Source organism: Molothrus aeneus, chromosome 9 (assembly GCF_037042795.1).
Source record: "Molothrus aeneus isolate 106 chromosome 9, BPBGC_Maene_1.0, whole genome shotgun sequence".
Taxonomy (NCBI): domain Eukaryota; kingdom Metazoa; phylum Chordata; class Aves; order Passeriformes; family Icteridae; genus Molothrus; species Molothrus aeneus.
This window is the reverse complement of record NC_089654.1, coordinates 13,541,359-13,568,260: the sequence shown is the minus strand read 5'-3', so window position 1 is coordinate 13,568,260 and position 26,902 is coordinate 13,541,359. Positions and strand designations below refer to the sequence as shown.

The 26,902-nt window shown below is 37.5% G+C and overlaps 1 protein-coding gene across 6 annotated transcripts in view; it reads right to left on the bottom strand.

The window, feature by feature from the left end:
- Positions 1–26,902, bottom strand: part of ADGRL2 (adhesion G protein-coupled receptor L2) — a 156,662-nt gene that overhangs the window by 17,080 nt on the left and 112,680 nt on the right. For all 6 annotated transcript variants that reach the window (XM_066556088.1, XM_066556089.1, XM_066556086.1 and 3 more), the window contains exons 6-16: positions 19,403–19,699; positions 18,752–18,855; positions 17,743–17,928; positions 16,088–16,126; positions 13,028–13,211; positions 10,988–11,110; positions 10,527–10,732; positions 9,260–9,433; positions 8,048–8,257; positions 6,842–7,062; positions 5,496–5,562 (exon numbers count right to left, since the gene is read on the bottom strand). In XM_066556088.1, coding sequence (XP_066412185.1) covers positions 5,496–5,562; positions 6,842–7,062; positions 8,048–8,257; positions 9,260–9,433; positions 10,527–10,732; positions 10,988–11,110; positions 13,028–13,211; positions 16,088–16,126; positions 17,743–17,928; positions 18,752–18,855; positions 19,403–19,699 — 1,811 coding nt within the window. The remainder of the gene's footprint in view (positions 1–5,495; positions 5,563–6,841; positions 7,063–8,047; positions 8,258–9,259; positions 9,434–10,526; positions 10,733–10,987; positions 11,111–13,027; positions 13,212–16,087; positions 16,127–17,742; positions 17,929–18,751; positions 18,856–19,402; positions 19,700–26,902) is intronic.

Below are 26,902 nucleotides of genomic sequence, written 5' to 3'. Positions count from 1 at the left end.
CATGGGCAGACATGGCCTTACCCCAGAGCTTGAGCCAAGCTCCACTGTATTTAACAGGTTTTATGTAGGTACTCAGCTCTGTCTGGGTGTATGACATTGCTGCACCAGGGAACAACTGCACAAAGCAGTTTCTTAAGTGACATTTTAATTGTAATTCATGTACAGACCCACAAAACCAGCCCACAGAAATAATAATGCCATATCACAGCAGCTGAAAAAGTCCTTCCAAGAAAAAAAGAAAAATACTGTACTTTGAAGACAAAGTAACTATGACAACTGAGCATATGATACTTGTTTCTCCATCACTGTGAAATGTTGCATAGTTTTCAGTTTCAGCAGTCAAAAGACCATGGTTTGCCACTTGTTCAAACATGCTGGCATCTCTGTTATGCATTATATCATTATAAAAAAAACCCCACCATATTTTGCTTGCTTACTGTAACCAAACCTTTCTATAGATTTGCTTTTGGCTCCCTGATTGTTTTTAATCTAGAAATTGATTGTTTTGGAGGAATTCATAAGTTAAAGACTTTTGGGCATCTTGCCTTTTTTTTTTCTTTTTCTCATGAAAGACACTAAGCAGTGAGAAAAGGGAACTTGCTGGAAAATAAATGCTTTTATAAGGAACAGCTGAATTAATTTTCTTGGTGAGAAATATGTAGGAGGGGGGAAGAAGAAAACACAGTTAGGACTTTTGTATTCATTTGTACAAAAAAGCTTTTCCAGCTCTGAGCAACGTGGTCTGGCCCAGAGCTGAGGCTACTTTGAGAAGAAGGCTTGACCACAGATCTCCAGGAGCCCCTTTCAACCTGAATTGTTTCTGTGAGGACTGAACTGTTACTGATCCAAGCAAATGAATTTGTAGATGTTTTCCAAGCTTGACAGATGGTCTGAGTAGGACACCTTTTTTTATGAAAATGTTCACCACAAGCACGCAGAACTCTTGAGGTCATACAAAGGCCCACAAGAGTGGCAAGAGAGACTTTTGAGAGCAATCTTCTGTGAGAAAAAATGGGCCTTTGACAATGGTGGCATTCTCATCACTTCATGTAACATAAATGGTCAGTGACTGGCTGGACCTCATCCTGACAACAGGGCTGCATCCATCCCAGATGAGCCAAAATCTGCAGCTGAACAGTGCCCCTCTTCTTTAAGGCTAATAAAAATATAAATATATTGTTCAAACACACACACAGATGCACAATGTATACATCTCAAACAGTCCTAAAATTATACCCTTGATTATGTCTGTAAAATCTTTTTCCTGCTGCGTGTCTGCAAATCAGAGCAACATTCTTTTGAAAGCTAAAAATAAGAAATTAAAAGTCTGGTCAGGCATTAGGTTTGGATTTGAAGATTCTGCTGTGATACCAAAAAGTGACAAAACACACAGCTACAGAAGGTGGAGCTATAATACGAGATCTTTTAAAATATTAGCTGGTTATAGTAAGCAAAAATTTGAATTGATAGTATTTAATTTATGTTTATACTTGATTCTGATTTAGTTTCTAAAACTTACTGTCTACTGGAAGAGATGGAATTCTGGATAGAGAACTAGCTTGATCTATACCCTGATTTCAGAATTTTGTGTAAAGCAAAAGAAAAAAATATATAGTATCTTCTACAGAACTTCTATTAGTTTCTTGTAATCTCTTAATACAAGTGTAATTGGATAAAACAAAGTGAAAAAGAATTGATATATATATTAAAAAATAACAACTTACTACTTTAAAATATAAAATATGAAGAGTTTTTATGGTAATGATCAAATGTAGCACACTGGAAGACCACGCTTATTCCACAGGCAACACACATATGGCCATTTCTACTTTGGAAATCAGAAGGAACTGGACACGAAAGAAGGTATAAGCAGAAAATGTGTCTTTCTAGACCCTGAAACCTATGTAATTTTGAGACAGGGAATGTGTCCAACTCAAATTAACTTTTTTAAAAAGTGGGTGTGCTAACCTGCACAGAAGACTAATCAACTGGAGTTAGCTGCAGGTACGATGAATTAGTAGCAAAATAAAGTTAGATTTTGCAAAAACTATTATAAATTCCTCCTGCAACTAATAGATAAAAACCATTTATCAAGTGTCTACTATAGAAAGATAAACACGTATTATTTATAAAAAATAAGTTTACAAATACAGTCCATTTTCACTTGTGGAGCTAAGTTATGTGTACATCTGTCCATCCGCTGACTCAGGTAAGCAATACTTCAGCCTGAGTGAGGACATTTAACACATTCTGTGTTAATGAAATGGGGCATCTTAGTAATTTTTGCTTAGATAATCTTGGTAGACAAATACATGGGCTCTGCCTGCAAGCTGGGGGAAGCAAACTGCAACAGTTCTGGCTAAATTAAACCAATGCCACTCGTTCCTTGGACATGAATGAATCTACACAGCAGTCAAAGTGCTCAGGCTTTTCTGACCACAGATTACAGAAGTGCACTGTTTGTTTTATAGCCATGAACCTGCTCAATGGAATCACGTCCGCCCTGAGCTTAGCAGCTTAAAATTCATTCCACACTGCCTGCAGTGCTGACATGGATACGATAAGACAGAAGAACAGAAACACCACTCTGAAGTAACCTAGCTGAACTGCACATGTTCTGACCCTTTTTGAACTCCCCAGAGCTTTTGTTACCTGGCAAATGCAGCTCTAAAACTGCTCTTGTATCTCCAGATCTTTGCTCTTAGCCATGCAGAAGCCTATTTCTCCCTGGGACTGGCAGCGAGAGAGGTGCTCTCTGAAGGCTTCTAAATGAGTGTGCACACTGAACTCTTACTGAACTGAATTAATTATTAAAGATGCAGATGGAGCTGTCCAAATGATAAGAACAGCTCCTGACGTATCATGATCCAAGCTTTCATTAAACCATTTCAGGCATACTAATGGTTTCCCACCGCTCATTACTTACATGCTCTTTTCTCATAGATATAATAACCCTGGTGCCCAAAGGCATGACAGGCTATAGAAATAGTGAAGTTAAAAGTTCCTCAGAAGATGTACTGAGGAGCTTCATGCTTCCCATTCTCATTTTGTGCAAAAATGTGCACAGACACGACTACAAATGCTTATAAACTCAAGAGAAAAAACTGTAAATTAGAAGAGAGGACAATACTGTCAAAAAAGAGTTTATGTGCAGAACTATTAAACTGAGAAACACAGAAGTGACTTGAGCAACATGTTAAAAAGCTTACCAAAGCAACATTCTCACATGCTACTGACACTAAGTAAGCTACACTACAGATACAGCTCTTTGGTTACAGTGCACATGACATATTATTTTTCAGCCACTACACTTCTCACACTTCTTCCTCTGGTTTCTCTTGCTTTCTCAGCTGGGACGATTAGAGGGCAAAGCAATTGCTAGAGAAGAATTACTCCTAGGAACTGTGCTGTGATTGCTACCTGCTGTTTCATATTTTTCAAGTTGGGAATACTGCTCCCAAAAGCCTTTTGCGTCTCAGTCTAAATGATTTGCTGGAGGATAATAATGTCACGGCCAGTAAATAATAGTGAACTATGTCTGTACATGGTCAATATGATTAAATGTCCTTCACCTCTATTCTCACTCTGACCTGGTTATGAGGAAGTGAAAAAGCCATCAGCAAAGCCCAAGGCTTCCTGTGTGAAATGTTATTTTAAAGGAAGGGAGAGAAATATAGGTGACTTAGCAAAATACCCCCAGTAACAATAAAATAAGGAAGGAGCCACAAACAAAAAGCAAAATTATCACCACACAACCAGACTTGATGTGACTTAACTATTGTAGTGGGAAAATCAGAACAATTTCCAGAATAATTACAACTGCAAGAAACAACTTCATGCTGAAAAATATTGTTTATCATATTGAACATATTAAGTCTATCTTTTGAAGACTTTCAATTGCAATTGTAGGTTTAATTTAAAAAAAATCCCCATCATTCTGAGATATGATTTAATTAGAATGTATTTAGAATAAACTCTGTACAATTATTATGGTCTACACTTAAATCTTACAAACACTATAATTTTTCTAATTCAAGTCATACACACATAAATTTTGGCATCTACGCCCATGTTTTTGAAAATATGCCAATGAACTTTAACAACCTCTACATTGCACAAGTATCTTTTCTCAAGTGATCGCTCAAGGATTCAAATATTTTTTGATATAAACAGAGTAAATGCAAACCAAAACATTGGCCAGGAACATTTTTAGTAGAAATTTCCATAATCAAAGTATCAGTTTGGACTGTAAGTACAAAAAGTGCTGAAATATTATGTCTGGCACACAAATCTATAAAAGTCAAGGAAATTTCAAAATTATGCCTGATGCATGTCCTTCATACTGAAAAAATAAAATTTCTGAATATGGAAAAATATAATTCCTGAATGTGGAAATTCAAGTGAACTCAAATTCTGCTAACATTTCACAACTCTACTGCTGTGAAAGAGCAGGAAGACATGCAACTATTTAAGATTTCCAAAGCATGAACACGAATTAATTCATCCCTCCAAACTATCAGCAATTATGAGAAAAGGCCTCTACGTACATAGGCTATGTCCCCAGCCAGCCTTCTACAGCATCTCCCAAGTAAAGCCAGGTTTTAAAGATACAGAGCTAGCAGAGAAAACCAAGGTGAGCCAAAATGCACATCGTGCATTCACTGTGCTCACAAATTCCTCCACTGTGTAGTGTTGGCATTGTTAGTCTGAAATAAATGGGAGAAGTTCTCTCCCTGGGTTGATTACAGGCTTTTTCCCTGGAAATGCTCAGAGAATTGGTAACTGATGTCTGAGTGCAGCATTCTGTGCTAAGGGGACACTGGGGCACCCAGTGGGTGTACAGATGGGTGCAGGCACACAGTGGCTTCAGCAATGAATGTGCACAGGCTTTCTACTGGTTACATAACAGCCCATTATTTGTACTAAAACAGAGCAACTTCTGTGTCTGACAGGCACAACATGTAACACAAATACACACAGAAGTAGGCATGGAAAAATGTGCATATGCAAATACACAGACAAATACTGTGTAAGTGTAATGGAACAAAAAATTAATTTAATTATCCAATGCATTTGAATACCCTTTTGAGATAATTATGTTGGATAATTAGCAGTTAAATTCTAGAATGTGTACAGTAGTGACTCAATTGAAAGCAATAATAATGGTTCCTTTTAAAAAGCCCCTGTGTTTAGTACTTCATTGATCTTTCATATGACTACACATGTCAATATGACCTTCAGAATTCAAGCCATTAGGAAAAAATGGCCATGCTGAAGTGCCACCACAGCTTTGACAATTAATCATTTGGTCAGCACTCTTTAAAGATTTCTACATATTTATATAACCATTAGTCACATTATAAATTGTTTCTAAGCATTTTTATGGGATGTCTTGTGAATAAGGATGGCACTGAATGAAAATTTAATTTCATTTCAATTTTTTTAATCTGCTGTGAGGCAACCTAAAAAGAAAGGGAAAAAAAACCAAACCTTACCAGAATAATGAAAGTAACAGGTCCAATGAAACTCCAGATAAAGTAGTTATCTACGTGCAGCCAGCAACTATTATGGAACAAAGAGAATGAAAAGTGAAAAGGTGCATTATCACCTCAGTCCAATAAATGGAAAGTGCTAAAATACTTCTTATGGTAACACTTTGCCAGTAAACAATGATGAAGATTGCACAGTACCACTTATTCCATGGACAACACCTAACCTGAACCTTACCTCTTCCAATGAACTCTGTATAACACAACTGAACCTGAAACTACAACATTAGGAATAACTAACATAAGGAGAAACAAAACCAAAGCAAGCTCTCCTTTCAGTCAAAAGGTTTGGAGACAGGTGCTATCATGGACTAATGAATCTAACATCAGTAAATTATTTTTGCAGCCTTCCCATGTGATCTTCAAAGTCTGCTTTTAACTTTTAACTATGTTAAGTGCTCATGCCTGAGGAATATGAGACAGAAAATGCTCAGATGCCAGGTTTTGCTGAATAATAATATGGTATAAATAAAATGCCCCATCTGGGAGTTGAACTGTGGAGAAAGAATACATAAGATACCAGACTAAATGACGTATAAACCTATTAGGGCCAACTTCACTTAGCAATTCATTTTTCAAGCAGCCCAGTTCCCTGCTGAATTCTCTTGTTTGTCTTTCATCAATAGCAACATCAAGCAGCTTTCTTGTAGTCAACAATATCTTCTCCTTCTGTAACTAATTTCATCAAAGGACAAAATAAACACTACTGAAAGGCAAATTCATGCCTCCAGCAACTCAAATCCTCAGAAATGTTTCCTGTCTACCTTCTGTCACTTCCTATATGCATCTGTATTACTGTAAATAAAAGACAGTGGCTAATTTTAATCTCACTCTACTTGCCTGATAAAATATTATCAAAATAAAACACACAGGTTGGAATATTGTACTGTCATACTTCAGGATGAGAGCTAGCTAGAGGGACAGCTGAACAAAGAGATCTAATGAAGCATTAGCTTAAAACTGGGTGGTTAGGCTTGTCAGATATTTTAAGTTGAGAAATTTTGCTTAATATACATCTGAGTACAAAAAGTTATTTACTTTTTCAATTTGTTTCAGGTCAATCTTTTGTGTTAAAAGAAAGACCATAATTTAGAATTGGTCTCTCTAGAGTAAAAATCCCCTGAACCTACAGAATTACAAAAGACTTGATTGTAATTCGTGCACAGCATCGCCATTCTCTTACCAATAAAGCTTTCAGATGGTATTTTAGTCTGTCAGGGACCCTCTGACAGCTAATAGGCTTTAAAAAATTATTCACTTGAAAAACACTCAGGTCACTTGCAATTACTTACGCTTTCTCTGTTCCGTAGCTCTTATAGTCAATAGCTGCTGAGACACCAACTACTGTAGCAGGGAAGAGGTAGCCAGCAACATAATAGTACTTCTTTCTAGAATATTCACTTTCAAATACTTCTACTAACATTAGATAAAGCTGCACTCCTTCTAGACACATCCAGGCAAAGGCTGCCAGGAAGAAAAAGTGTAAGAGACCTGCAAAAACCGGACATGCAATCTGCAAAGAAAGAGAGAGATGGAAATGTAAACCACAAAACCTTCACATCATTACCTCTCCAACTGAAAAGTGTGCAATAGAACTGCAGATAGTTTTATTAGAAACATTTCACAAATTCAGGAGCATCTTCCCTCAAAACATACTCTGAATCTCAAAACATACTCTGAACATTTGAAAACACTAATATGTGTTCAGTAGTTAAAGAAAGTGAATTAGCTGAACAGTATGAATGAAGACAAAGAAATAGCACCCTCATCTCCCAGTCACGATTTTCAGAGTGGATTTCCTAATTTCATAAGCAACTTTTTAATTTTGAAACTGATATGGTTTTAGGAGTTACAGTTTAGATAATCCTAGACATGAACAGTTGGTTCTCTATGCATAATGTGATACTACACATTTAAAATTATGAAGTGTCTGTCCCACGATTTTGGTCTGCTGTAATATGGAAATTTCTACTGTTGTAACAGAAATCAGTCTTAATTCTTTCCCCATTGGCCAAATTCTGGTTGAAACTATGCTAGATTATTAGTTTCAACTAAATGAATGATTTCAGAATTAATTTTACCAATACTACCAAAATACCTGCTTGAATTTGAAATGGAAAAAATGTATATATATATAGAATAGACTTTGTACTAATATATATAAAAATGTAGTCAATACCTGTTAAGACATTTGAATATATATAGAAAAGGTATTTATGTTCCTAATAGTCAACATTCAATTTCATCTCCTGTTTCAAAAGTCTAACCACCCACTTTGTTAATAGCCAGTGTTTCTCAACTGAAAATAAAAAGCATATTTTGGGATGGACGTAAATACTTATGTGTGAATATATCTATCTTATTTTCATGCTGTGCTTTTATGTTAGCCTTGCTGGGTTGGAGTGCTAAAAACTTGTCAGTGTTGTCATGTTTTAATTCAAATCCATTTCAAACAGCCATTTCAGAGAACAAGATCAGTACACAGAGAGAAAACTTACCTTGTACTCTGTCTTATCGATGCCTATTAGGAAAATGAACTCAGCAATGAATAGGTTGATACAAAGGTTCTTGTGAATAGTGTTACGATCACTTTGCAGGCCACGGAAAAAACAGAATGTGAAGATGCAGATGGCCAGGCAAACAAGAGAGATGACAATTCCCACCCAGGTGATGACAGTGAGGAGCAATTCGTGCACTCCATCTTTGTACTAGAAATAACCAAGAATGGAGAAAATTATTATGACTCTTTATGAGTATAAACAAAAACCTATTTTCACAGGTATCCAGAAAAGTTACTTGTTCATTACATGAGATGGGCAAAATGTACTCAGTAATTTCTCAGTCTCAGGTCAGCTTCCCAGAAGAGCAAGATCAGGGTAAGTAGAAGAGGAGCAGATCTGAGAGAAAAATGTGACTATTTTATCCAGCTCAGATAGCATTTTCACTTTTTCTATGGCTCACTGCAGACTGGTTGGAAATAGGAGCAGAGAAACATAACATTTTTAAGGTACCGCTAGGCTCTGATGAAAGGAGAGAGGAGAGCTTTCCCAGGGACTTTCTACAGACCTGCAACTCTACAGCAGAGAAGAATAATTTACACAATAAGCAGGACAAAATGCAGAATATGCTGCCCATGTAATTCTGGCTTCAATCTCATGTTTAGCTAAAGGAGATTCCTTGCTTTAGTTCTTCGCAGTGATCTTTTCAAATACAATGGCTTAATGAGAAGTCCCATATCTCTGCAAATATTGCATGCTCTTGGGCCCCTGACAGGCAGGAAGTCCTTTAAATAGACAACAAAATTTCTGACTACGAAGATGTGTTTAAACAACCAGTATGGAAGTTCCTTGACCTTCCTTGCCAAGGAGAGCTGGCATTTGGGCTTCCAGGGAACAGCTTGCACAGCTGTCTGAACAGACACATCATCTGTACTGAGGGAGAGTCTATAAAATGGTTGTAAGGTTGGTCAGTAACTTTAAAATATGGCTTGTAGAAAACACTTGCTCTTCCTTGTTTTCTCTTCCCTGTTATTTTGCTTGCAACTTTATGGATGAGTAGGAAAAGTGCTACAGAAAGCAAATCACTTTGGAAAGAGTGGGTAGGAGCTATAAATACTAAAGAAACTTCAACAATTTTGGATCTTGCTAAAAATTTAAAGCCAAGTCTTTTAAGTTTGTTCCCTGTTGATGGCTGGAAATATCGTTACTTACCACAATTTCCCGACGAGCCATAAGAATTGCAAAGTTGGTGAGGTGACTGCAAGCACACGTTGTATGAGTTTTATTTGTGTCAACCAGTTTGCAGCCTTGAGTTGACCAGTATCCCATCATAGTCCTCTCTGAGTAGTTCCAGAAGGAACAATTTGCATTGAAATAATTGTCAGGCTGGGAGACAAAAGGGTAACATAAAATGAGGATTTTACACACTAAGATGGCAATAACAATTGTTTAATATGTGTAAAAGGTAATTTAGATTAAACTTTGCACGTTTTGGACAATAAAGGTTTTCATCAGCAAAACTGTGGATTATGTTGCACAAGGAAGGCATCTAGTTTAAAAGGGACTTTATAGTCTGAAGCACTCTGAAGTGTAGTCTCAATTACTGTAGACCCCATTTCAAACAATTACAATTTTTATGCATGGATGATACATTATAGTTATTTTTGCTTTCTGGAAAGTTAGGACTGCAAATTTATTCCGAAGATATTTTTTTCCTGTAATTGACAATTTGAAAATAGGATCTTTTTCCTTTGGTTCTCACCTTTGGTCAGGCCAAAGTCATGTGACTAGGTATCACATAAAAAGCTCACTCCTCAATGCCTATCTATTTTGGTGAAAAAAAAATCCAACCAGATTAAAAAGAAATCCAACCAGATTCAAAAAAACTCAGGCAAATGAGAGGAAAAATCTAACCATATTTTCTCTATCACAGTAGTGATTGTTTATTTTCCCCATGTGAGACATGAAAAGAGAAAGGGACAAACTTAAGAGCAAAGACACACATTAAATGAAATACCACAATGAAAATATACATAAATTCAATGTATAACAGATCAAGATACCATACTTTATTCTTTGCTGAATAAATGCAATTTGAACAAATTGTATAAGCTTCTGTAACTTGGTCCAAAATTAATGTAAAAAGTTAGAGTCAATAAAACTTACTACATCAAACCATGAAGAATCTTAACAGTTATTTTCTTCCCTTTTACTAAGGTAAGAGTTAATTTTCAGTTAGAAACAAATGAGTCATTTACATTTTCATGTTGATTACTGAATTAGTTTTCATTAAGAATACACTTAAGTTCTAATAATCACTGAACCAGGCTCATTTAATTTTATGTTCATAGACTTAACTCGCATCTCTGACCTAGTCCAACATTTAAAATTCAAATGGAAAAAAAAGGTTGTTTTTCTGCATTGCTTTTCTCTCTTGCTGATTTTGTGACCTTCCCACTGGCTCATTAGCATAACTCACATCAATGTGCTCCAGTGTGAAGTGCACGGGATCAGTCAGGTACACCCGGCTCGACTCCTTGTTGATGGAGGCCGCGATGACGTGCGAGTTGACGGCGATCGTGCTGTTCTGCCCCGCCAAGTCACTGCCCAGCTTTATGGTTGCATTTTCGGTACTGAGGAAACGACCCAAACTTTTGTAAATAATGAAAACCAGTTTGGCTAGTCCTACAAAAGAAAAAAAAAAGCCCATCATCATTCCACAGAGGTCTACAGAAAGACAGCGAGCCGTACTCCAATGACAATTAAGCATCAGTAAACTGAGAGGTATTTTCAGGTCACGGACTTGAAGAAAAACGACCAGGTACCCATGATCATAAAAAAAAAAAGCCACAGAGCAGCTTTGTGGTGTTTTGTTTTGATGTTTTAAGGTAGGTTTTATAGAAGTTAATGGAGTTCCACTGTTCTGTGCCCAAGGCTCACCGTTCCTGCTGTTCTGTTTCATGGTTCGTGCAGAGAGCTGAATCCAGTTGCCTCCTTTACCAGCCTGAGGAAATCGCAAGTCCTGCACTTGGCCCTCAGTAGAAAGCACTGCAACATCCAAAACTAAGCAGACCAGAGGAAAAAAAATTGTTAAAAAAGGAGAATGCAGAGAAAGTCTCTTGGCCAGATTACAATATGCCAGACGACAATTTTTCCCCCCAGTCTTTATTTAGTTTTCTCACTTGGCTGTCTGTAAGGCAGATTTGTACTGCATGCTTCAATCACACAGACTTAGCTTCTTTAACTAAATCTAATGCACACTGCTAAAATGACAGCACTTTACTAGTGATATCATGACATCAAACCTTGTTCAAATTTGTGCCCACAAAGGCATCCAGTTAAATCCAGTAAAGATACCACACACATGTTGCAAAAAATGTTAGTTTTGAAGATCTCAATGTCTATGCAGTATCCTCTGCTGACAAATTTAGATCTTTAAGTATTCATTTAGATATAAAGAGTTTTTTAAACAGTCAGCAAAGAATACCTAAGTATTCTTAGGAATAAAAAAGAATACCTAAGTAATCATGCCACGTATTTAGCTACATCAGTATATGTAGCTAAAAATGATTTCCAATTGTTTTCCTACATCTACTTCTGTATATTTATAAGAAACCATTTTATTAGTTCTGCTTAAAAGCATTTAAATTGAAAAATCAGATGCTACTCAGCATACTTCAGTATTACTTTTATAACACATCACATATCAGGAAATTTTCACGGGATTACCATTGAATGCGAGATTTCCTTGGATAGGTAAAATCATATAGCTGAGAGTGGACGATTGCTTGACAAAATCTGTGTTATATTAAGCCAGTCCAGCTAGAGCTCTGAACGATAGACTGACAAGCAGTATGAAATTAGGAAATCACTTCTCTTTCTCCAAGTCATACACACATATGTGTACTAGGAATTCAGTCTTGCATGGCATCAGGGAAATGTTATTATGACATGAAGACAGCTTATCACAAGAAGTAATATTCAGTGTCTACTCATCTCCATGGAACTGCTTGTGTACATCCAAAGGCAGATCTGTGATTCTACCCACATTCCTTCAAAACAACTGGTGCAGTTCCTTTGATAACAGACTGTGAGACTTTTCCCCATCCTTTCCCAGTATCTTCCTACTCAATTAAAAACTAGGCAGAATCATCTTCTACAGCTACAAATATGCAGACACTGAAACGTGAAAAGTCTCATTTCTGCAGTCTATTCCAAGTCTCTATCTTGGTACGCTGCATATTAGCAGACTTTCAGGTTCCTTGTACCTCCCTGAGACTACATTAATCTCTGTAATAAGGAATTTTAATTTTATGCATAGCAATGATTTTTGCTTTAACACATCCCTCACAACAATATTTGCACATCTCTAATACCAAACCCCTTCATTTCTCTGTCACCACTTAAATTCTAAATTACGCTCCAACTATCTCCAGCTATTTTGCAGTCTCTGGAGCATAGCTATTCTGCATTATGGGAGATGTAGTTCACTGAACACATTTTTACCTGAAGGCAGTCATGTTTAATATAAACATTTGGCCTATGCTGAGTGCCTAAAATATTTAACTGGCACAGCCCGTTGCAAAAAAAGTAATTTAAATTCATTAGGAACAGTTTATATTTAACAGAAAAGTATTTTCTGCAGCTCTACAGAAAGCAGTTACCTCAAAAAAATCCATACTCTGCCTTTTAAGCACTCTTCACATCCACGCATTCTGCTAATGATTTTTCAGTGATAAATCAACTTTGTAACAACTACTTTCCATTTTATAATGTACTAATGACAATAAAGAAGAAGGCTAATTTCAAAGAACCAAACAAGAAAAGTGTGTTTTCCCTGCTTTGGAGCACTCACCTTTCCATCAAACATTGCACAGCTCAGCCTTCAGAAAGTATGTCACTATCTGGAGCACTTTTTCCTCCTTTTGTGTAAAGCAATACATACCACTTTAACTTATGCTCGAAAAGAAGATTACTTACCAATATTTTCTGTGGGCATTGAGACTCTACTTGGTTCTACAAGGTTATCAGCCAAGACAAAAGCCCCTTCTTCTAATGTATCAAGTAACATTGTGGCTGCGTGGGCTTGTTCTGAAGAATTCATGTCCTTCCAGGACTCCAGAGCTTCAGGCCTGAGCAAGTTGTCCACTGTATCCACAACTGCCTGCATTCATTAGAAAACTATCATTAGGTCTGAAGCCCTAGGCAGCTGGGGAAAATTCCCAACGTTATACGGCGACAATTATAATACTTAACTGTCAGAATGATTTACTGTGATTTAATGGCACAAGAACACTATTTTCAACATTAAAATATTTTCCATCTGCTTGTTGGATTAGCACGAATAGAAGCGCAGCTAGCCACTAGCATTGTGTGGTCTCTAAGCAGTAAACATGCAAATTGGACTTGTTTTGTATCAGATATAAGTATGGTATTATTAATGTGCTGAAAAATGTAAAAATAAATGCCAGAAATCTTGCCTGAAGCTTTCATCTTAATGTCAAAATGTATAACTTCTATTTAAAAATGCTAACGCCAAAATTAGCACTCTGCAGTTTAGGCTAAAATGACAATAATTGTCCTCTGGAAACTGAGCTCCACTAGTGCAGCCATAGCACTATAAACTACTTGTCTATGACAAATAGACCTTCTTCATTACAGGAGGCATGAAATGAAGCTGACTCAGTGGATAAAAATTAGTTTTGGCCACTCTCACTCCCCCTCCTGTTCCTGTACCTGTTCATAGATACTTAGAAGGATTACCAACTCCCATTCCTGCACAAAGGTCAGTTGGAAAAGGAAATCAATAGAGCAAACAAGATGTCCACTGACCGTTCCTGTTATCAGTGACGGCAAAACTGTAAAGCTGAATAAAGGCTGCTATTTTAAAAAGTTTTACTTGTAACAACTCTATCATCATGCTTAAAGGTTCACTGAGCTGCATATAAGGTAGAATAAATAAGGATGAAGAATAATTCAGTGACATGATTACATTATTTTACAAAATAATCCAATCAGAGTAATCAGGTAATCAATTGAAGGCAGGCTTTTACATTAATGCATAACGTTGCTGTGCAGCGAGTGTGCTGTGCATTGAGTACAGCAGGCACTGCTGTAACACCCTGTTTACTCTGTCCCATTTACCTATTCCTAATGTGTCATTAAGCATATATATAATTTGTTTGATCAATTTAAAAGCATTGGAAATGGAAACAGAACACATTATACAAACAGAAAGATGTCAGTCTGGAGTACTATATTGTGCAAACAAACAAATGGGAAAACTTGGTCAAGGCTACTGTCAGAGCAAGATTAATTAGCCTAACCATTTTAATATCCTCTTTCTGTCTGCATTGTGAGCCACCACGACCTTCCTGGCAGGTGGAAGATACTTCGAAGTGGCTTTAAAGCCTTTTTTCTTTCTCTAATGGGAGAATAGTCAAAATGCTCGCACTGATACTGCTGCAGCCATTAACTAGAGTGGAACTGAAATTGGTCTGCAGAGGCCAGATTCATTAGTCACTAAGAAATACAGATTGGAGCCTCTAATCTGAGGTACAAATGAATTCTCTGTCACAAAGTGGGAACTCGCTTCATTTGCATAGTGTAAGTCAGCTTTTGATTTGTAATTTCAAGAGGTTTATTAGTCTTATCTAAGCAGAGAAGCCCATTTGAGACCTACAGAAAATGACACCAGTTGGAAATTAAGGTTCTGCTCTGGTTTCTCATGTATCGCCATACAGCCCTGACGGTATGCACTCATTGATACAATACGCTTTTCCTTCATTATGGGATAACTCTGCATTTTCCTTGTGGAAAATCATCACCTGCCCAGTAATATTTCTGAAGTTCTTCTCCTCTCAAAAAGAGGCAAATGGATGGGAAAAACCCCACAGCCCCTGTGACACAGCTGTTGGAGCAGCCTTGTTACTGCTCTTCTCACAATCCTGTCTGCTAATGAAAAGGAAGCAGAAAAACCCACTCTACCCAAACCACATCAGCTGGATTACCCTTTACTATTAAAATATATTTGCTAATAAAAACTTGTTACAACTATTATTGCTTGAGAAGTAAATTTCTCTCCAGATCTTTGTCTTTTTTGTCAAATTTCTGTATAACTGGACATCTCCCATGCACTTCCAGGGCTTTGGGATAAAAGACAGAAGTGCCCAGTACAGAGAAATCTCTTTTCAGTAAGAGTCAGAATTTTTTTATTATGCTATAAAGTACTTCAAAATTCTCTCCAAAAATAATTCTTACATTTCATCTCAGAGGATACAAGTAAAAATCAGTATTTTTAAAGAAATGTTGAAAAAATCTGCAATAAAGTCTTTCAGAGCCAGACATGTCTGCTCCAGAACTTTTTTCTGCCCTTCATAGAGGCGAGGTGGCATTACTGAGATTGTACTGCAGCAAAGGAGCTGGGCACTACAGGCAACCATTCTACAGCTGATGAAAGGAACTGGAAATCATGTAGCAATGTGTTACACGTCTTCGCTATAGCCTGGTTAATGGGACACGTGGCAGACATTTTACTAGTGAAGTTAGAGAAATGTTTGTCTTTGCATTGTATCCTCAAGTCACTGAATTGCAACAATTCTTAAAACTGTAAGAAGGAGTGATTTTGCTAGGCATAAGAATACACACAAAGCAAGCTATATAATGTACATTTTTCTCACAAGCAAATTAACTCTAAACAGTCTTTGATATAAAATTATTCCAAGGTGAGCTAATTTCTTTGAGTTGCAAGCTTTTTACCCCTGCCCAAAATTTTATTACAAGAGAGATGTTACTTCCAATTCAGATAATAATCCCTTCTGCTCTTTTAGTTTTGAACAAGTTAAGGTACAAGAGGTATAAACTTTGATCTTTTTTTTTTCTTAGTGTTATACCTGTGCAAAGCCAACATTTGTAAAGTTGATATGGGGCACAATACACATTTATCAAAGACTGAAATACATAGGATCATGCAGCAAGATGATAAAGCGTGGCAGGTTGCTGAAGCAGGGAGAAAGCAGGGTGACAGCACAGGAGATATACCTTAAGGTAAGCCCTGCACGTCTTCTCTCGTTTTTGGAGCTTTTTAATAAGGAAAAAGAAAATCAGAAGTTAGAAAGATTCTGGAAAACTTCAGAAAGAGAAAAAAAATACTCTGGTGTTTCAAATCCTGATTTTGAATGACAGCCTGGACATAAATCTGGTTTCTCTCCATGATGACTACAAAAGAACATCACACAGGAAATGTTTTTCCCCAGCTGTGGTTTAAGCCCAGCTGGCAACCAAAGACCACACAGCCACTTGCTTATTTGCTCACCAGCAGGATTGGGGAAAGAATCACAAGGGTAAAACTGACAAAATCCACGAGCTGAGATAGACACAATTCAATAGGTAAAACAAAACAGAACAAACCAGGGAATTAATTCACTGCTTCCCATGGGTAGGCAGGTGTTCAGCCATTCCCAGAAAAGCCAAGCTCCATCACATGGAATGGTTACTAGGGAAGACAAACTCCATAACTTCGAAGTCCCCAGTTCTCCCTAATTCCCACAGCTTTATATGCTGAGTATGATGTCACATCATATGTATGGAATACCCTCAGAGGTCCCAGCTGTGTTCCCTCCCAAATTCCCATGCACTCCCAAATTCCTTGACAGTGCGGCAGTAGGAAAAGAAGAAAATGCTCTGAAAGTGCTGCTCAGCATTAACAAAAACATCTTTTTATCAAAGATATGAAAGATTTATTTCAGCACAAATCCAAAATGTAGCCTCATACTAGCCACTGTAAAGAAAATTAACTCTATCCCAGCCAAAAGCAGCACAGCAACCTTTACTCAGGTGTCTAGATATTTTTTTCCCAAATGGTGGGGTTTATATGAAAAGGTCAAAGGAAAAAATCTGTGTGTGGGCACTTGATCTGTCTCTGGGAAAACTATTTTAAGGGCATCTAGGGACTGTAAATAAAACTATTGCCAAAATAACAGAGAAATGCATGGATCTCTCTCTCTCTAAAGGAGGATGAAAAAATATTTCATTTGTGGCTTGCTGACTAGGCTCATGCAAGGAAGAGGCTGAGAAATACAGCATTTCCTCTGAGAAAAAGAGGGAAAGTAATAACACTGTAATTTGTATTTAAACCACAAAGACACATTTTCTCTGAAATATTTCTTGGAACATGTTTCCAGAGAAAACAGTAATTCAAGTTTTAGTTATGTGCAGTGAGGCCTTTTTATAAAGATCAATTATAAGTCATGTTGGTGTCTTTAGAAGTCTAAGAAAGTGCCATTATTCTGCAGGAAGTTGGATTAAAATAAAACCCTGCACCTATGCAGAATTCCACTGATTTTATTACATGTTCAGGGTTAAAAGGATCACTGGATAAACATGCTGATTTGTTACAGAATTTCTGAGAGCTAATACTCATTTCCCTCACACTAGTTATAATGCATTCCAGATTTTAATATGGGACACAGCTATGTATTTTAGGACCAGTCAGCTATTGTGAATTACATCTTATTCCCTAAAGAAGGTAATTACAACTTTCTGCTGTGTATTTACTGCTGTTTTCTCTCATATGCTTATTCCAGAACTATACACATGCAGGAACAAAGTATAGATTAATGCTTCTGAAAGGAAAAAAATACCAAACCCAAGAGCAATTGTTATCCCAGCAGGAGGAGGTGATGGGAGGTGTGTACCTTGTTATAACTCCTTCCAGCGGAGTCTTTTTCACTGGGCCGTAGCTCCTGAAGCTGAGCATCCAAAATGTCCACAAGCTGTTCCATCAGCCTCACTGATGAACTAACATCTCCAGCAAAGACTGGTCCTTTGGTGTGTTTAGCCAGTTCATTGGCCAGACTAGCAGCATTTTCTCCACTTCTGATCTGAAATGACAGTTTATATTATCTCAGCAGGGTCCCTTGTTCTGCTTGCGGCTCCTAATTCCAATTCCCTGCGTACCTTTGTTGTGGTGAAATAACCATTTGCACATACATTGAAATCTGTAACTAATTGAGACCAATAACGTTCTCTTTATCTCAGAAGATTAAAGGTTCTTAGATCCGTGACACACAAAAGCAGTTCTTAACAGCCTTCAAAACCAGAAATCTGAATGGGACTTTTGGGCTCGATCTTCTATTCATCCTCACTTTCATTTTACTGCCATTATCAGACAGTAAGAAATCTGTTTGTTCATACCAGTGCTTGAGGCATTTGAAAGTCAAGTAGCCTTGTACTGACAACAAATTATCCAGTTTTCATAAACTTTGTAAATCTCAGTAGGGAAGGAAAACACAGAAAGTGGTTCTGCAGTTTAATCATACCGTTATCAATGCACTCAGACAAAAATCTATTTATTACAGTGACCAAAAAAACCCTGCTGTATATCGGAGGTTTTGCTGTGTGTTGTATAGTATTTGATTTCTTAAGCAAATATTGCTTTTGGTTTTTGAAAACAAGCAAAACTACTTTGTTTTAAATAGTGATGAGAACATGTAATCACAAATTCAACATGAGAATTTAGAGAGGGCATACTAAAACACACATAAGAGCCTAACTGTTGGCCAGTGCTTTGTAGATGGAGTACACATAACTCCTACTTTTAATGAACACAGAGGAATAAAGGCAACTTCAACAAACCGAAGTATTAATGCTCAGAGTTAAAATCCTTATTCACCAGTGTACACAGATTAAAAGGTTTCAACCAACCTTCTGAGCCAGTTGATTTACCCAGTGTGAGGTACAGTTGCTAAGATCAGGGCCTTTGGGGTTCCACATTCCCGTCAAGACCACGCAGAGATACGACGCAGTTCCTACAACAGATGTAGAAAACTACAGTGAAACGGAAACCATTTTTCTGCATGCATTCAGGAAATTTGCTACACTGTGCTCCTAAACAACATTCAATTCTGAATGCTGCTAATGGCAGTACTTGACAATAATTGACAAAAATGTAAGGAAATAATGTAGATTACAAAGAGCAATAAAAAAAAAGTCAGTGAAAAATACCAGACGTTTTCTGCAAACAAACAAAAAGCCCTTGATTTTTCCTGGAGCTCATCCAGAGGGGAGTTCATAATGAGAAAGGCAACTGTAAGCATATTTCACAACAGTCCTCAAGCAATGCCCTAAAATTTGACCTGGATTCACACAAGTGCAAGCGCAAGGTAATTCTGTGGCTACGCTCAAATGACGATCGCAGATTATAACTTGACCGTTGCCTGTAGATACTGCACTCTCTGGGTAACAAACAAATCATGGGACAGACAGCCTGAGATTAAAAAATATTCATCATGAGAGAGCTGCATATTGCTTTTGAAATGTCTGCTTGAAATCAAGATATCTTTTTAAAGGCAATACCTCGTGTTCCTTTGGGGCAAGGGCGTTCAACCATCATTCCTCTTTGTGTTTGAGGCCAGCTAATCCCCCTGGCCTCAGTTGGTTCACAGAATCTCTCTGGCAAAGGGAAAAAACTTGTCACGGGAGGAATTTTGGTTGTGGTAATGGGTGGTGGTGGTTTGGGTCCTCTGCTTCCTTCCTTTGTTCCTCCAGCTGATGTTGTGCTTATGGGACCTCTCTGTGACGTAGTGCTAGTGGTTGACACTGTGGTTTTGTAAAGCTCTGCTGAAGAAGTTATTGTCACTGCTGTGGTAGGCACTGCACAGGGAAAAAACAGAGTAATAATAAAATAAATTACTTCAGAATTATATATAAAAAAAGTTATTTAAAAGCTATTTATGTAGCTTTCAAGGATTCTCTGGCGTCTCCTTTCCTTTATCCTAATATTACTCTTATTGCTATTCTGGATGCTTAAGATATAACTTTGAATTTTTTTTGGTTTTTCTTTCTTTTTTTACTCCCAGCTCATACTGTTATGATGTTTCAGCACATTCTCCAAATAATCTCTTCTGTAATAAAATTGATAGTTACATTTCTAAAAGCTGAAAGGCATACTAGGGAATTATCAGTACATAACAAACACGCTCAAAGCAATTAAAGATTACTTAATCACATTTGCAGCAGGAACAACTCAATAGATAGAATCATTTGAATCAGTGTGCCGTGAACAATGTAGTCCAGCTTTAACAACAAAGGCAGCAGGCTGTAACTAACGAGACCATTTTTGAAAAACAGACCCCAAAACTTCAAGTCACCCAGTACACAGCTTCCAGGGCAATAATTATGATAACATCTTCCTACCCAGCAGTTATGCTGCTTGAGAGAGCTGCATGCCTGATTAGCTCCAAGCAGAGGCAGCACCTAGCAGGTACATGGCGTTCTCCTCTTTGAACATTTGGGGCCTTAACATCTTTTTTTGATAGAGCAGGTAGCAAGACACAATCCATACAAGCCAGTGGCAAGGACTGAGTTTTCATCTTCTGTGAAACACCAGGACAGGCTTAGGCCAAATCCCTGCTGTTTGGGATGTGCAGCTGCTCCTGCCACTGACCCACAGCAGGAACTCACAGCTGGAGCTGCTGAGGTACAGCCCAAGCCATGCCAAGGCTTTCAGGCTTTGGAGAGATAATATAAGCTAATGCTAGTGGAGTCCAGAATGGCTGTGCAGCACCTTCACATGTATATTGAGAAATAAATCAAGTGAGCAAAGCAACTGCAACAGTTATCATTATTTCCAAATATTCATTAGTGTTCAAAATGCTTTACAGTCGCAGAAAAGTACAGAGGCTTGTGCTGAGAACAAATAAGCTCACGAAAAGAATTTTTGGCTTCTTTCTTTCTCTTTTTTTCTGGTTCTGCTAGACTGTTGCACTCTTGACTTACTGAACAACGCAGCTTCTCTTTAAATCATTAAATCATAAAAAAATAAAATAAAATGAAGAGCAGTCTCATTTTTTCATCATTTTTTTTGTAAATTAGTGTCTTGCATAATATTAAATTTCAGCCGTTTGGCAAATCACAATTTTCTCAAAACCCTTTTTCAGTTATGTTTCACTTATATGAGAGGTTTAGAATATTAATTTATTTTTTTTCATTTGTACATGAATTTAGGGTGAAGTTCTGATCATCATGATCTGTTTTTTCAAGACTAAAGGCAAAGATGTGCCTGTCATCCCTCTCCTGCTCACAAACTTCTGCAGAGCCTGTCTTCTCTTCAGTCTCATTCCTGGCTGCTTGAGCACAGCCTGGGTAATTGTGCTGAACTTGTGGTGTAGCCAGCGACTATTGAAACCCTCAGATCTGTTCTGCAAGTGCTTGCCTGACATCTTGTGAAACTGCTCTAATTTGCTTTTGATTACAATGCATCCAGCCTTCTAGTGCTTCCCAATTAACATTTGTCAAAAGCATTTGCAATCACTTGCACAAGTGTCAGGCAAGGCCTGCTGAATCAGGTCCATGGGAACAGGGAGCTCGTGGGGATGGGGAGTGATGCAGGGGACAACCAATTATTACGATCCATCTCCTAATACACTCTGCTAATTAATACATATTTAAACATCAAAATGGGTATTAGCATTATTGTAATTACTACTCAAACCCTGTAATGTTCAGGACAGTTTTGTCTCAGAAGCAAAATATCAGTGTCAGAATTCATAAAACTCTTTGAAGTTCAGTGGTGAGGTAACAATTTTCAGAACATATTTGGTGTTGCACCCTGAGCTAAAATAATTCTGCTGTCATTACACAACTTTAGTTAGTACAATTTTCATGCTATCCATTAAAATCAATTTCAAAGCCAATCACCCATGATTAAAAAATGACCTGCATAGCATGGTAGTACTACATAGAAATATATAAGTAATCTCACATTGTAAGAGAAAGACTTTAAACCACCTCTCGCAAAAAAAAAAAAAAAAAAAAAAAGAAAACATAGCAGAAGTTTTTTCTTCAATCAAATTTTAGAAAAGAAGTCAGAATATGTAAGAATGCACCAAGAAACTTCAGACAGTGCTGGAAGTCTGGGAAAGAAGGTGGTTGAAAACTAAGAAACAGCTAAACACATCACTTCAAGGAATATATCTAGCTTTTAGAAGGCAGGTCATTTTGTCTTTAATGACATGTGGGAACTTAATCTGCTTGGCCACTCTCCTGAGCTGCACGAAGACACATGACAGCTGCCACCACCTGATGTGTCTCCTTCTGAGAGCTGAGGGTGGTGGCATCTGCGGGCTCTGCCTTGCAGAGCACTTTGCCAATGCAAGATATGGCAGTGATGATTAATAGGCTGCAACAGAGAAGAAGAACCAACTCCATGTCAAGGTTATTAACTTCTTGTTCTAAGCAGCAGGGGTGAAGCTATGTAGTTTTTGTCCAACCCCAAAAAAGCCACTTTTTCATTGTGAGATTCTATTTTGACTTTTTCGCTAGTCTTGATATGCTGAGGAGAAAAGTGAAACCTCTTCTGCCTTCTTTTTTTATTAAGAATAGGTTCTTATTATCAGCTGAAGACAGACATTAAAATTAAGAGAATAAGAGAAAAGAGCAATAAAAAGTAAATCCAAGGACTCAAATTGAGGCGTAATTAATTTACATTTGTTTCATGCAGCTCCTAACATCTGATTTAAACAGTTATGTATCCTATCTGTTACTAAAAATGAAGACACCACTGGAGTAAAACTTAACACCTGTTTAGCAGTGTGATGACTATAAAAAACTTAACACAATTCCTGTAGGACAGCAGGGGAATAGTAACTTTCTTTCCCCAACTATCAGTGAAGAGCAGATTTAGAGGAGGCACACAAGCTATCTAGTATTCCTTGCCAAGAGGTTTCTATTCTAGGCAGGCATAAAAAAAGTTAAAAAAAACCAAACTAAACCAAGCCAAATAAAAAATATCCCCACCCAAAATACAACTCTAACCTTAGATTTACAATTGTCTTAATTGTAATGCCCAAATGATGTGCCACTTCTGAGAATGGTTTCTTTCTGCCCTCTGGCATCCAGGTCATTTGAGAAATCAGCTGCACGGATTTTTCCAGTTAAATGTATATTTTTATAGGTCAGGTATTTCAATTTATTCGGACACATCAAAATCTATGTGCCCACCTTTATTCTCAAAAGGTGTCATACATGGAGCTGCTATGTAAAGCAACAGAGATCAGAAACCTGAGCAAATCAGAATTTTCCTGCCTTCTGCTTATTACTGCTCTGTACCTATTTTTGTGCTTCAGTGAATAGCAGGGAAGGTACTAAGAGTCACCTAATTACCTATAGGTGACTCCAGTTATTATGTTAGTCAGTACTCTATTGACCCTGCCAAATCCCATTCAATTGAAAGTGAAATGTTTACACAGTTATTTATAAATTTATACCTTGAAAATGATAGCACACGTGACAAAAAAAATTAGCAAAATACCTGTGGTTAAGAAATATGCTATCTGGTCCCCATTATGTTATCTTTCCTTGTACAACCACTTTTTAATTCATCTGTAGTCTATCAGATTTGATATACTAGTACAGACCCAATTTACTTAATTTGCTGCATGACTTTCTAGTAGATTGTTGGTGTTGCACTAGTTTTCTATTACTTCAAGCCCTCGGTGATGCTACTCTCTGAGTTTCTGTTCTGTCCATACTCACAACATCCATCTCTTCCTGCAGTGATCCAATAATACTTAATGATGGGTATCATGGCACAAAAGGGGAGACAACTACAGTTTGAACAGTTAGCACAAATTGGGATGAGTGTAGATGAAATCTCTCCCTAATGGACTAACACAGAACAAAAGGATTTATCTTCTTTTTGTTACCAAGGAAACCTTACAATGTAATGCTCATATTCACTTTTTAGAGGGAAAATTCCTTCATTCTTCCTGGTCTTTTAACTTAGAAGTCCATTAAAAATTCCTGTTTCACCAAGGCTTCATTTGGACCCCTGGTACTTCCTGTAGAAAGAATGTAACTGGATATATCCACTAAATTTACCAAGGATTTAAAAGCTCTGATTTGTCTCAAATTTTTCAGTGTCTTTTTGCAAGGCCTGATATATTTGATTTCATTTCAAAATTAGGGTTTTGATTTTTAAATGCTTTTTACACTTAATTGTAGAAAACATGCTCCTCTGCAACATCTGAGCGGTACTTGACAGCTGGAGCTCTGAAAACCATTTCTACATCTACACCAGAGACGCACAGCTGCAGGCTGAATGCTTTACACGTAGCATTGTCTTGGCAGGCACCTTGCAAATGCACCATCTTGGCAGACACAAGCACTGCAGAAACAGGAGCACCCCTTGCAAATGCAGTTGGGACATTTGCCCAGCATCAGATTGCAGACGTGGGGCTCAGGGACATGGTTCAGTGGGGGACTCGGCAGGGTGAGCTTTATGGTTGGACTTAATGATCCTTCCTTCATTCTATGATACATCTGTGTACTATAATTTCTGAGAGAAGCAGGAAGAAAATAACATAAAAAGAATAGGGTTAAGGGAGGAGCTCTAAGGGCAGCAGACCCCACTGTCTGAGTACTAAAGCAGTAGTCTGTCTCCAGCAGGTACAGTTTTAGAAATCTGAAGAGTTTCTCCTGAAGACTAAGAAAATAAGGATACTGGGAAAGTCACAAGAAGAGAAAATGGTGTAGGTTTGCAGCAAGAGCAAGGTCAATATGAGGTTAATTGCAGTGGTATGTCAGAGGTTTCAACAAGGAGATTTAAAAATGAAGGAGACAATACAGAAAACAAAGCCAGGAGTTTCAGGACATGGATGAGCCCAAGTTTTGGCCCTGGGAGCAAATTTGAAGGGAAAGTGCAACTCAAGTCTGACAAATTCATCTTTCATGTAGGAAGAAAGACTGGTGTTTTTGAAGCACTTGGTAGCTGGACATTGTGGTGTAGACAAAAACTAATAGCCAAGACAGATATATAGGGAAAAAACTAAAAATCAGTGTGTGCCTTATCTATCATTATTTCTCACTTGGCAACAGAGGGAACACAGATTACTGAGTTTTCCACAATGGTCCCAAGTTAACCATTTGAAAAGAAAGGGCCATGACTTCCAATTTTGAGACACTGACCTGGTGACACCATTAAATACTTGATATTAAAGTACTGTTGCAAAGGACACTAAAAGAAAGTTCTTGTGTTAGGTGACTTACAGAATGCTATTGTAACTCCTATGTTGTTGAGTAGATGATTAAAAAATTTGAGTTGACCACAAAAAAACCCAAACCAAATTAGAATTAAGAAAGCACAAAAATGCCATTCGTCAGGCATGCTTAAAAGCTGATGTAATTCTATATGAGATTAAAAAATCCAAATGTGTATTACACATATAGATCCTTTATATATTAGTTGAAGGACTGAGCTGCAATTTATACAGAATTTATATTGAAACAAAGAGGAACTGGAAATATAATAGAAATAAATTTAGAGTAGATACCATAAAGAATTTCTCCTTGCGTTTATAGCAGTACATCTCAAGGACAATTATGTTAGATAACTTTTCCTTTCATTTAGTAGTTTCTAACTACAGGCAATTGGCTTAGGCAAAAGAGGAAATGACCTGAAACATATTCTTAGATCTGCAATGTACATACCCACACAAAATTAAAATATTGGGTATAGGCCTTATGTAAGGAAAATACTGTGTGTGAATTTATGCATCACATGCTCAAATAAAATTAGTGTCTTCATTTGGTTTCTATATTTTAAGAAGACCACAATCAAAACATATTTACTGATGTCCTAATGCATTTAAAACCCAAACTCATAACTTACTCAAATATTCCTTTTCTGTCTTCATGGGTGAATGGGCAAATAGCTCAGAGGAGAGGCAAGCACCCTGCAGCGTGCCCTGGACCCATTCTTGCCTAGGTCTTGTTGGAATAAACAATTTCTGCTCCTGCCTTGCATGCCAGCAAAGAACCCAGGAAGAGAAAAGGGTGCTGGTGGATGCACAAATCCAGTTCTGAGAGCAGATGGGGTGTGGCCAGCACATACACTATAACTTAAGATCCTGAAGACTCTCTCATAATAGAAACATTATGAAATGTTTAACAGGAGATGTTTGGAGGTTTACTAAAGTGAACGAAGGATTCCACAAAGCCTTTTCTGCCCCTGCTTTTCCTTTACACTTTTTCTTCTATGCAGTGACTTAAAGATTAGCTTTTTTCACATTCACAGCAGCTGCCTGAACTGCAAAAGCTACTTAGAGCCTGCACCTCCATCTTCTCCTCTTACTCTTAAAGCTTTGGACAATTTAAAATGCATCTTTGACTCAAATGAACTGAATGAAAAGTGGCCTGCATGACAATGTATGAAAATGAAAGCTTTAATTTTTTTTTAATTACACAGGTGGTTTATCTCTCTGCTAAGAGCAGCTCCAAAGCCTCCCTGAGGAATGGACTTGCTTGATGTACAGAGAGCAAAGCTGGCCAGTTCCCAAACACCTGTAACCTGCCTGAGGCTGGCCAGCTATTGCCAGGGAGGTCTGTAGGAGACTGGAGAGATCACCCATGGTTTTGGGGACTACTAACGTATTGGTTCTACACCACCCTGTTCTTCTGCCTCATATGCAGTTTTGTACCTGGAAAAGCTATATGTGTGTTGTTATAATTGTGTGCATAATTCAGTTTGCACTGCTGTGCATGAATCAGCTTTGCTGAAGCAGAACAGCTACTTTTCATGTGGAGAAGCCATTATTACTACTTTCTTGAAGTAGAAAAAACGGCTGCTAAACATGCATAGCAGTTAGATGAGAGAAATGAAGTATTACCTTCATCGCTAAAGCAGATTTTGCTGCATATATCTTCTGCCACAGAGCATTTCTCCTGGTATTTACTCTCCTCTGTAGATGTTAATATGTGGCTGTGCCTGTTCATTTCATTTTTAGGGATTTCTGACACCTAAAGACCTCCATTTTTCTTTTCCCTTCTGACAGTTAGTAAGTATCTTTCATTTTAGGA